At 39.3% G+C, this 12154-nt stretch overlaps 1 protein-coding gene across 1 annotated transcript in view; it reads left to right on the top strand.

The window, feature by feature from the left end:
- The first annotated feature begins 716 nt into the window (after positions 1-716).
- The window catches only part of GPR26 (G protein-coupled receptor 26), a 49023-nt gene continuing 37585 nt past the window's right edge, over positions 717-12154 (top strand). Inside the window, exon 1 of the mRNA XM_001367521.3 lies at positions 717-1948. Coding sequence (XP_001367558.1) covers positions 1281-1948 — 668 coding nt within the window. The 5' untranslated portion in view covers positions 717-1280. The remainder of the gene's footprint in view (positions 1949-12154) is intronic.

Below are 12154 nucleotides of genomic sequence, written 5' to 3'. Positions count from 1 at the left end.
GCCCAGAGTCAAGACAGTAGTTAAGATTTCAGATCAAAAGCATTGTACACTTGTAGAAATGTGTAGCCCCACCCCCAACACACACACACACTATATATATATATATATATATATATATATATATATATATATATATATATATATATATATATATATATATATATATATACACACACTCCTCCTTTTGACCTAGGTTTCCAAAAAGCAGGAAGGATTATTTGAGTTCATTTGAGTAGTGGGTAGCCTGAGTACTGCTTCCTAGATGATGAATAGCCAGATTTTTTTTTTTTGCCAGTGAAGATGAGAAGCCTCTAGAATCCTGCCTTCTCTAAGCAAATCATCCATTAAAGGACCTGAGGTTTGTTCTTCCCCAGCTCAGCTAAGCAAGAGAAGGAAGAGTCTTGGCAGTAACTGTCAGCAAGTGTGCAACAGCTGTGGGGAAAGTCTGATGACTGGGGTGAGTGGGAACTGAGACAGCCCACCCTAGAGAGTTCAGGAGACTGCTAAATCGGTTCATTCAGCCCTTTCTATTGCTTTTGAGGACACCCTCCTCACTGAGTTCTTTGGTACAAAGTAGGGGTTGGGGATTTGGGGCGGGGAGGGGGGAGTGGTGGAGGGAGAACACAGCCAGTCATTCTGCACTGAGCTGCTAGTGTGTGTGTCTGGGGGGGGGGGGTGTCTGATCAGTTATCTTAAGAAGCTAGAAAAAAAACGAGGGGGGAGAAGAGAGAGAGAGAGAGAGAGAGAGAGAGAGAGAGAGAGAGAGAGAGAGAGAGAGAGAGAGAGAGAGAGAGAGAGAGAGAGAGAGAGAGAGAGAGAGAGAGAGAGAATGGGATAAGGGGAGGGGAAAGGAGGAGGGGGAACGGAAGAAGAGTGAGGAGACCTGCGCGCCAGCTGATAAAGGAGAGCCTCTTCTCAGAATACCTGCGTTCTCCTGAGTCGCCCGGTCCAAGACTGCACTCTACAGTCTTGCCCACAACCCGGGCTGCCTTGTTTCTGACTCTCTCCACCCGGGGCATCGGAGCAACTTCGGCGAACAGTACTGGAGGAGGAGAGAGGACCAGAGCAGTGACCAAAATTGTCGCTCTGTCCGAGGCAGGGAGGAGAGGGACAGGGGAAGATGGTTCTGGCCAAGTCAGTAACTCCTAAGAGTGGAGAGGGAAACCAGGCAGATGCGGTGCTGCCGAGGGTGAGGAGATGAGCTCTCCTCTCAATATGCCCCTCGGCCCTCCGGAAGGTGTGCCTTTTGCCCACAGGTCCCTCCTCTGAAGGGCCACACCATGAACTCTTGGGACGTGAGCTTGGCTTGCCTGCTGGTGGGAATGATCGCTGTCTCGCTGCTGTCCAACGTGGTGGTGCTGATCTGCTTCCTCTACAGCCCCGACATCCGCAAGCAAGTGCCTGGGCTCTTCATCCTTAATTTGACCTGCTGCAACTTGTTGATGACCGTGGTCAACATGCCCTTGACCTTGGCCGGGATGCTTAATAAACAGCAGCCGGGAGGAGACAGGCTCTGCCACATCGTGGGCTTCCTAGAGACCTTCCTGACCACTAACTCCATGCTGAGCATGGCCGCCCTCAGTATAGACCGCTGGGTCGCCGTGGTCTTCCCTCTGAGCTACCACTCCAAGATGCGCTACAAGGACGCAGCCCTCATAGTGGGCTACACGTGGCTGCACTCCATCTCCTTCCCTATTGCTGCTCTCTCCCTGTCCTGGCTAGGCTTCCATCACCTCTACGCCTCCTGTACTCTGTACAGTAAGAGGCACGAGGAGCGAGTCCCTTTTGGGGTTTTCACCGGGGTTTTCCACGCCCTCAGCTTCCTCCTCTCCTTTGTCGTGCTGTGTTTCACATACCTTAAGGTGCTCAAGGTAGCCCGGTTCCACTGCAAGCGCATCGATGTGATCACCATGCAGACCCTGGTATTGCTCGTGGACATACACCCCAGGTAAGGGGGGGACGTGGGGCTGGGGCAGAGGGACGCAGAAGGACGGAGGGGAAAGTTTGAGAGGAGATTGCTGGCTTCATACAAAAGAGAGCTGTAGAGATCCATGCAAAGGCAGAGGGAGTCACCTCTCTCTTCCTGCCTTTCTGCTTGCTTTTCCCCCATTGGGAAGAGATTTCATCTTATACTTGCTTCTCTTGGTGTAGGCACTGGAAGAGTTCTGCATTCCTATTATAACACCCATCCTAAATATAGGATGGTAACATTTGTCATCTGGCTCCCTAACTTTATGCTTCCTATTGTTCTCTGCTATTCCCAAAGGAGAGATGGCTGTCCTGGTCTACACTGCATCTTTAAGCCTGCTGTTGTAACCTAAACTCTTCTCTTTCTTAAGATAACATATGGGGGAGGGCAGCAACTCAGGAATCCATGCTAACCTAATTAGATTCACTTTTCTACCCAGTGTAACATCTCAGGGAGAATCTTGACTAGGGTGTTCCTGACTCACCTTAGGTTTCCTTGTGAAAAAAAAAAAGGGAGGATAGAAAAGTGATAAATTTTGTGCCTCACAGAAGCTGTTATTTCAGTGCCTTAATGAATCCATAGAGAGAGCATCTTGGGTTTTTGTCATCTAAGACCCAAGTTAAGGGGGTGTTGGCTGCGTAACTGTGTGAATACTGACGTAGGCAATGTTTGTGAGCTCTCACAGGAGTAGCCCACACAGGGAAAGCTGATGGGACCGATGGTGTCACTTCCTGTGAGAACAGGTGGTGCTGACAATCCTTGAGAGTTTGGCTGTGGGTTAGTGATAAATGTAAATTAGCATGCCTCTTCTACTAAAGGAGCCTAGAGCTTCTTCTTGAAATAGGAAACAGTGTTCAAATTCATAATGTGGAGTTGTTTCCTGCTAGGATCAACTAAAATAGATGTTCAAATTGTAGCATTTTCTGTTTATTAACTATCACTGTCTGCTAATAAGAGAGATGCATTTGAATTTCAAAGTGAGAAAGACAATAGGATCTGTTAGAAAGAATTCTGTACTTGGAGTCAGAAGATCTGGATTTGAATTCCTGCTCTAAATCCTATCAGCTCATCCAAACTTGGACTTGTCATTTCATTTTTGGTGAACTCCTTTCCTTCACTTAACATCATACCAGATGACCTCTAAAATTCTAGTTCCAAAACCTATGATCCAATAACTGCACATGATGGTGCTTCCTAATTGGGGGGTGGGGGTGGTGTGATCAATATTTTTACCAATAAGAGCCTTCTGGAAATCTCATTGCCTTATTTAGGCTAAAAGATAATTATCTTTCAAAATAGAAATGTAAATAGGTTCTTAATGAATTTGGGGAAAGCTATTGCCTTGCTATAGATAATAATAATGATCACAATCATAACTTATTGGATATGTTTATATATGTTTACATGCTTTCCTCAGAAATAACTTCTGAAATCCTTAGTGTTATTTTCCCCATTCAAGAGATGAGGGAGTTGAGGCTTACTTCAAAGATATACCTTTATACACATAAACACTAGTAAGTATAGATGTGGGCAAATGTATATCTAGGTTTCAATGTATTTTTAAAAAATATTTCTTCACCAGCAATAGTCATGGAATTATTGGATTTTTTTTCCTGTTAGTTTGTGCAGGTATCCATTCTTTCAAAGGGATGAATTGAGATTGTAATCACTAATACTTGGCATACTGATGTGCACATAGTAGGTATTATTAAATAAATGATTTTTGGATTGAATTAAGGTGGCATTGTTGAAAGAGCATTGGTTCTGGAATCATAAAAATAAAGATCATATCTATAGCTAGAAGTTACTTCATGCAGCAGCAACAATAATAATAGCTACAGCACTTTGATATTTGCAGATTTCTCCTTAAACATTTTATTTAAACTCACAACTCTTTTGGGGACAATAAGTGCTGCCTTTACCCCCATTTGCAGAAGAAGAAACTGAGAAAGACAGATTAAAAGTGACTTGTATAAGGTTACTCAAGTAGTAAATGTTTTAGCCTACTTTAGCCTCAGTTCCTCCTCTCTATCTACTTTGCCACATAGCTATCTAGTCCAAGACTGCTTTATCAATGAGGAAAGGCTCAGAGGATTTGAGATCAGATCTTCTTGTTCCTGACTCCTACTGATTGTGGAACCTTAGACAACTGTCCTCAGACTCATATTCTTCGACTGTAAAAGGAGGAGATGAACTAGATGGCCTCTGAGATTCCTTCAGAAGCTAGATCTATAGATTTAGGATTGTCTTTTAAAGGTGGTTAAGTATTGTCAATCAAATGAAAGCAAAGCAAGAAGAAAAGGAAAAGAAATCCTGAGAATTCCATTAATAAATTGATGCTTACTATTCCATGTTTCACCATGGTTTGAACTCCTGAAGGAGGACAAATTCCTTTAGAGAGAGAGAGAGAGAGAGAAATCAAAGCAGAATATGATTCCAGTCTTCATTTCAGGTCCCAATATCATGACATTTCCATGCTGTTCCCAGAAGAGCACGTCCTGGTGGTGGTGGTGGTGGTGGTGGTGGTGTGTGTGTGTGTGTGTGTGTGTGTGTGTGTGTGTGTGTGTGTGTGTGTGTTTTAATATTTTCCTATTGGTAGGGAACTTTTAGCAAATTACCATTTTCAAGGCACACTTAAAACCCTAGTAGCCAAACTTTGTTAACCAAGTAATTATTATCAATTTGATAATTTAGGAAAAGCCCCTTTGAAAATGAATAGATTTTTAGGGTCAGTTAGATGGTACAGTAGAAATAGTACCAGTCCTAGAGTCAAAAAGACTTGGGTTTAAATGTAGTCTCAGACACTTCCAAGCTGTGTGACACCAGGAAAGTCACTTAAACCCCATTTGCCTGGTCCCTGTACTTCTGTCTTAAAATTGTTACTAAAATTATGAGTTTGTTACCAATTTTTCCTGACTAGATCATAATTAAAATGTAAGTATGATAGCAGATTGAGTCTATTGTAATTACCATTTAGTAACAATAGTAATAAACAATAACTAGTATAGATACAGTGTTTTAAGGTTTGTAAAGCATTTACATATGTTAAACCATTTTATCCTCTCAACCCTGAGAGGTAGATAGTATTAGTATCTCATTTTAGAGAGGAGGAAACTGAGTCTGAGAGAGAGAGAGAGAGAGAGAGAGAGAGAGAGAGAGAGAGAGAGAGAGCCAATGAGTGTCTAGGGAAGAATTCATTTAGATATTTCTGACTCCAAATCCAGTGTTCTGGGATGTTATGCCAATCACATACCTCATTTTATGAAAATTAAACCCAGTCACATCAAATTTGAAATGAGAGATGGCTATAAGAATTTGTCTAGTTTAAATTGTATGTGTTTATAAACATTTTAATGCACCATTCTCAATGTAATCCACCCTCCAATTCTCTCTCAGATCTGTTCAAGAAAAATGCCTGCCTTAGGCAAGGTCCCCTTGGGATTCAAATAACTTTATGTGATACTGAGTTCTCTGGCTCCAAACCTGAGTAACTTTTCCACAAAGGGTCTTTACTTAGAGGGAGAAAAGTTGATAAAGGTAAAGACAAATTGACTCTCAATGAGTCATGGTCCTATCAGCAGTTATTTTTCTGAGCAGATGCTCTCAGCAACTAATTGGTATTTCAGTACTAAGAGTTTCAGTGTTTAAACTAAATATAGTTCAAATGAGGTGTACATCAGCATTAAACACCTATGAAGAGAAGGGCAACTATAATGGAAATACCAGTTTGGTGCTAGAGAAATTTAGAGGACAATTAAAGCCTGCCGATGAACATTTCTTAATCATGTTCAGAGAAGAATGATTTTTTTTATTCCCTTCAAAGAATCAGGGACAGAGAAATTTTTAAATTAATATTGTGAAATATTAAGGATGCTAATATTTACATCCATATCACCAAGCAGTATATTCCTAATGTCATAGTCATTCTTGACTCTTCATTCTCCCTTATCTCATATATCCAATCAGTTACAAAGCCTTATTGATTCTTCTTCTTCTTCTACTACTACTACTACTACTACTACTACTACTACTACTACTACTACTACTACTACTACTACTACTACTACCAACAGTACCTCTTGCATTTATTCTTTTTCCTATTCTCAAGGCTATCCTAGTCCAAGGCATGTTGTTATTGTTCAATCACGTCCAACTCTTCATCACTCCATTTGGCAAAGATACTGGCCTTTGAATTTCTTGGGATTGTAATTTGCTACAATATACTTTCTCTGAACTTCAGCAATATATACTTTAATTGCTAAATGGCTCTATAACCTCATCATTAATGTATTTTTATCTTCCACAAGAGCGTTCAGTCAATAAACATTTATTAAGTACCTGCTATCTGCCAGGCATAGAAAATATTGGAGATACAAATATGAACATTTGAAACATTTTTTGCCCTCAAGGAGCTTACAAATTAGTGGGAGAATACAGCACACAAAAAAATGGGGAAAGGAAGGGACTTGGCACGGTCCAGTGGTATGCACCCAGATAGGAAATAAAGATTGGTACTAATCCATGGTTTCCCATTCTAAGTGATTCCTTTTTACATTCCACTTTCATAGATTCTCCATAGAGGAATCACCCAATGTATTAGAAGCCTTTCTTAGGTCTTTGTATATTTTGTGGATACCAGTATAATTCCTAGGTATCCATATAGTATTCCATAAGTAGTCTACTTTCTTTTTCAATTATACATTTCCTTATATAAGGGAGTTCTAAGACTCAGCTTTTAGGCTATCTATCTATTATCAGTTTTGTATCTATCTAGCTAATTGTTTCTTTACAGGGTGTCCCAAAAGTTTCCATGCAGTTCTATTTATTTATTTTGGATAGATTTAAACTGCACCAAAACTTTTGGGACATGCTATATGTATACCTATATATTTGTTATAAGATTTTTGATAGAAGAGGATAATTGAGGTAATTCTTAGCCTCTTTCTCCACCCTGAATACTGTCATAAGACCAGGGAACTCCTCCCTAAATTTAAATTAAAAGAACAAAATTGAATAACACTGAAATGAGGTTTCATTTTCTTAAAGGTTTCTATAGTTACCACACTAATGAGATAACAGAATTTCTAGTATTTATCACTTATATAGCTTTCTAACCATTAGATGCTTCATTAGTTCATTAATTTAACATTTTTAATCATTTATCATACACATGAAATGATGCTAGGCACTGGAGGAGCTAAAAGGTAAAGATGATAGGGCCTTGAGATCTTAAGATTTAGGAATGAAATAGAGTTAAGAAATCATTTAGTTTTGATTGGGGATATAGGATCTAGATGATCTCCCTAGTGCAATTATAAATAATAGGGAGATAGGTCTTGATGCAGGATACATGTAAAACCCAGTGAAATTGTGCATCGGCTACAGGGGGGCAGAGAGAGGAGGGAAAGAACATGAATCATGTAGCCATGGAAAAATATTCTAAATTAATAATTAAATAAAATTTTTCAATTAAAATGTTGGAGATATTTAAAAAATGAAATCATTTAGTTCATTGGCTTTATTTAAAGATAAAAAGAGTGGCCCAGAAAGGTGAAGTTAGTACTCTGCTTTCAAAGAGATTATAATTGAATAGGATTGATAAGACATGCACACAACTAAAAATCATGCACAGAAGGGCATTGATGCATAAAGATGTTCATTAAAATCCTGCTCTGATTCTACCTCTTGGCATGGAGTGGCCTAGAGTCTTATAGAATATGACAACATTGTGTAGTTTCTGAAAGGTCTTCCCAAACTCCTCTGTGGATCATAAAGCTAAACCAGAAGGAATCTTAAAGGCTATTTAGTTTAAACTCCTTATTTTGCAGAAGAGAAAACTGAAGCCAAGAATGGCTAAATAATCTGTCTAAGGTTAGCCATTTAAGAAGTTGAAGAGCTGTTTTGAACTTAAGTTCTGGTAACTCCAAAACCATTATGCTTTTCTATTGTCCCAAATAAGCAATTCTACCTAGGTTCAGAGAGATTTATCACAAGGAGGCTGATGTTCAGGTGAGATTAGAGAGGATTTTTTTGTTTCAGGCATAGGAGCTCAAGAAGACCATTTATTAAGGCAGAGAGGAGCCATATATTCTAGAGGAGACAATATTCACACATAAAAAGTCATGAAAACTCTTTAAGTGTTGAAGTAAGTGTCTAAGGCTACACAACATTATGAGGACAGAGGATCTTGTTCTAGAACTGGAGGAGAGATTATATTTAATCAGTGGTAAACCAAGTTCCCATATATAATTGGTATGTTTCTGCATGCCAACAAAAACTGGGCTCAAAGAGGACCAGGAGTTTAGCTTCTCTACTCCAATATAATAGAAGGAAGTAGAATGGCAAAGAATTAACATCTTATTCCCCCTTACTAAGAATGGTTGGGAGATAGGGATTAAGCGATCTTTTATATATATATTCTTTCATTCATACATTTATATATAATTTGTATAAATACTCACACATATATAAATAGATCTATATACATATCTATCCATATACTCACATAATTAACTATATATATATATGTACACACATATATATATGTCTACCTGTCTACCTTCCTACCTATCTAGGCAACTAGGTGGTGCAATGGATAGAGCACTGGGTCTGGAGTCAGGAAGACCTGAGCTCAAGTCTTGTCTCAGACATTTACTAGCTGTGTGACCCTGCGCAAATCACTTAAATGTTTTTAACTCAGTTTCCTCATCTATAAAATGAGCTGGAGAAGAAAATGGCCAACCACTCTAGTATCTTTTGCCAAAAAATCTCCAAATGGGGTCATGAAGAATTGGACGTGACCAAAGAAGAACATCTATTTATACACACATATGTGTATATATACACACAAGTATGTACACACACTCACAGAGGATGTCCCAAAAGTCTTTAAGCTATTAAAGCTTTAACCTTCACTAAGACTTTTGAGACCCCCTCTATCATGGGTGTATGATCTGTTTTCATGGAATTCAAGCACATGAAGACATTTAATATTAGCATTATACTAAAAAACTTGAGTGATTCTTTGGTGATTCAGAAGGACTTCTAAGATGTCTCAGATCCTTAAGGCCACCATTATGATTATTGTTTCTCCTTGTACAGCTTTATGATATGGGTATGGTGTAGGAATGGATTAATAATGATCATATGATATGCCCTGGATTTTTCATCTTCAAGTACATCCCTGCTGTCAGATTAGTGTCTTGTTTTTCAACACTTTGTCATGAAAACACAGCACAAGAAAAAGAACTCTGATTATCATGGCTCTCTCTGGTATTTTAGATTCTAGAGAGACAGAAGTTTAGTTTACAATGTCTGGAAAAGAAAAGAGAGGAATCTAGGATCTGAATTTTTCAGTGGGGCTTGTCTTTCATAACAGCATTTTCTTATAAGCATGGTATTCTTCTCTTTACACTGCCTGAGTAGATATAGCCTGACTGTGACTGGGGAATTTCTATTTCACACCTCGAGATTATTCTCTTTAAACCTGACAGTATTTCGTGTCTCATCTCGTCTAGGTGAAACTAGATGTCAGGTTTCAGACTGAAAAAAAATAACCCAAGGCATATGCATACATGCCTACCTTGGAAGAACATTTGGCCACTTAAATTTATCTTTTAAAAATACCGGAGGAAGAGTTTCAAGCCATTTGTCCTTTGGTGCCTCAGTTTCTACCTGAGCTTTTTAGGTAGATACTTAAAAAATAACATAATAGAAGTGGACAGCTCTTCAAGACATCTGGAGGCATCTTTTAAAGTTCTCAGTAGAAAAATTCCAGATCTGAATGTCAGAGAAGTTGAGCACTAACTTTGCAATTAACTTACTATTCAGTGGAAGAGATCTTAGATTTAGTATATTTAGTATAATTCCTCCATTTTACAGATGAGCAAACAGGCTCAGCAAGTTGAAATGTCAATGCTGAGTGAGCTAGTAAATATTGCAGTCAGTATACAAACCCAGATCACTTGACTTCAAATTCAGTTCTCTTTCTACTACAGCTTGTTCCCTGGGGAAGTCATGATCTTTCTTAGCCAGTTTCCTTTTCATTACAGGTATACAAACATTCCCACAGTCTCTGATGCTGAAAAGGACTGTGGAGGAAAAATATGACAGGAACTATAGGAATGCAAGGGGGGTTTATTGCTGTGGGGCTGCTGTTTTGGTAAGAGACAGCATGCTAAAAAATAGGGAGGATTGCATGACTACTAGACTCACTTCTAGGAATTTCTTCCATGTTTGTGGCTTTAAGTAGAACTTTAGATGTATTACTGATTGATCTCTCCTTTTCTTTCTTTGTCACTTGAGGGGGATCTAAGGGGCATTGATGAGCTACGAACTGTCATTGGATGATGGAAGCACTGGCATGGGAGGATCCAAGCACTAGATTATCCATTTCATGGAAGTGAATACTCTGGAATGGAAACTAAGAAGCTAATCTGTAATTTCTATTATGCTGCCATTTTGCTCATCTTTGTAGGCAAGGCAATTCCCCACATTGGGCTTAAGTTTTCAAATTTGTAAAACAAGTGATGATGTCTGAGTTCCCTTCTAACTTTGTGGTTGTAAGGTTGGTTGAAGATGTACACTAACATGGGAGGGGAAAAGGGGAGAAAATTGAAGAGCTTGCTAAGACTAAAAAAGGAGTTTAAATTAGAGCCAAGGATTGAAGGAAAAGTACAAGTTATCAAAGAGCCCTTGCAACACCTACTTCATCTTACCTTCGGTAGCCTTACTACAAGTGAACTCAGTAGAAATTGATAATGGCTTTCATAGAAGATAGCTGTTTTTTTTCTAAGGCAATGTTTTTGTTTTGTTCCTTTTTTTGCACAAAATTCATTTTGTAAAATTTTACTTGCTACTCTCATCTACTTTGCTCACTGCCACTAAAAATTTGGAAAAAAAATTATCCTTTCCCTAATTTGGACTTTTTTCCAGCTACTTTCAGATATGGTAGATAGGTCATGGATTCAGGAAATATCTACTGAATCCTAACCCCACTTTATTCAGGGCATCATACCAGGTGTGAGAAATATAAAGAAGATGAGATCCAGTTCCTGCTCTCAAGCAGCCCATTTCCCATAACAAGGGCAAGCCAGTACAGTCAAAGGACTGAAACCCAATTCCCCTTTTTTGCCTTTTGCAACCTCCTGGGTGAAATCTCTTTGTTACAATGGTTAAGTCTCATTCACAGCGGAGTCATTATGCTCTTGCTGGTTATTTTTGGAACATCTCAAAAGACTCTACTAGTGCCAATTCATGAAATCTCCTCCACCTCCACATGCCTTCAGGGAAGGCTAATGTGGTGACTCAAGGAATGGAATCTGTGGGTGCCTTTGGTAGTCACCTTCTCCCAGGGGGCCTCATGCCAGTACGCCAGCATCCCCTTTAATGGTGGGGATAGCTTGGCTTGTGCATCAGTAACAGGTGAGTCATATGGACCAAGGAGCATTTAATTCAACCTCATTCACTTAGAGATCAGGAAATCTTGGGTTTTCCCCAACAGTGATATCCACAGCATTTTGCAGTTATGTGAGGCTTTGACCTTTACAAAGCATTTTATTATCTATTTGGCTCCTAAGCATCCTTTGCGGTAGGTAGGGCAGTTTTATTTTTAACCCTTAGTCTATTTTAGAATCTATTCTAAATATCAGTTCCAAGTCAGGGCTAGGCAGTTGCAGTTAAATGGCTTGCCCAGGGTCACACAGTTAGGAAGTATCTGAGGACTTCCAGCATCCAGACTTGGCTCTTTCTTCACTGGACCACAGGTTTTTAGATTGGCAATAGAGTGTTTTACAGTGGTGACACAATGAAAATGAAACAGATCCTTGTGGGCTGCATTTTATTTAGAGAATCACCAATGAACATTATCCATACTTTATTGTATTTATTTTTATTATTTTTTAAACATTTCCCAGTTATATTTTCATCTGCCCATACTTGGGAAATGAACTTGAGTTTGCTACCTCTGGCGTACTTGGATCAGGAGACAGATGTGGTAGGAATCAATTCAACAGATATTTATTCAGTACTGTGCTTAATAAATAGGGGCAGAAGTGAGAGCCCCTGAGCACAAGGAACTTATGCTGCCCCAGCATGAAATGATGTGTATACAGATTAGCTCATACAAAGGAACCAGCTCTTAGACAGGATAATTTCTAGAAGAAGGAGCGTCGACAGTAGGGAAGG

The sequence above is a fragment of the Monodelphis domestica genome, chromosome 1 (genome assembly GCF_027887165.1).
Source record: "Monodelphis domestica isolate mMonDom1 chromosome 1, mMonDom1.pri, whole genome shotgun sequence".
Taxonomy (NCBI): Eukaryota; Metazoa; Chordata; class Mammalia; order Didelphimorphia; family Didelphidae; genus Monodelphis; species Monodelphis domestica.
The sequence above is the reverse complement of the archived record's forward strand: the minus strand, read 5'-3'. Positions and strand labels throughout refer to the sequence as shown.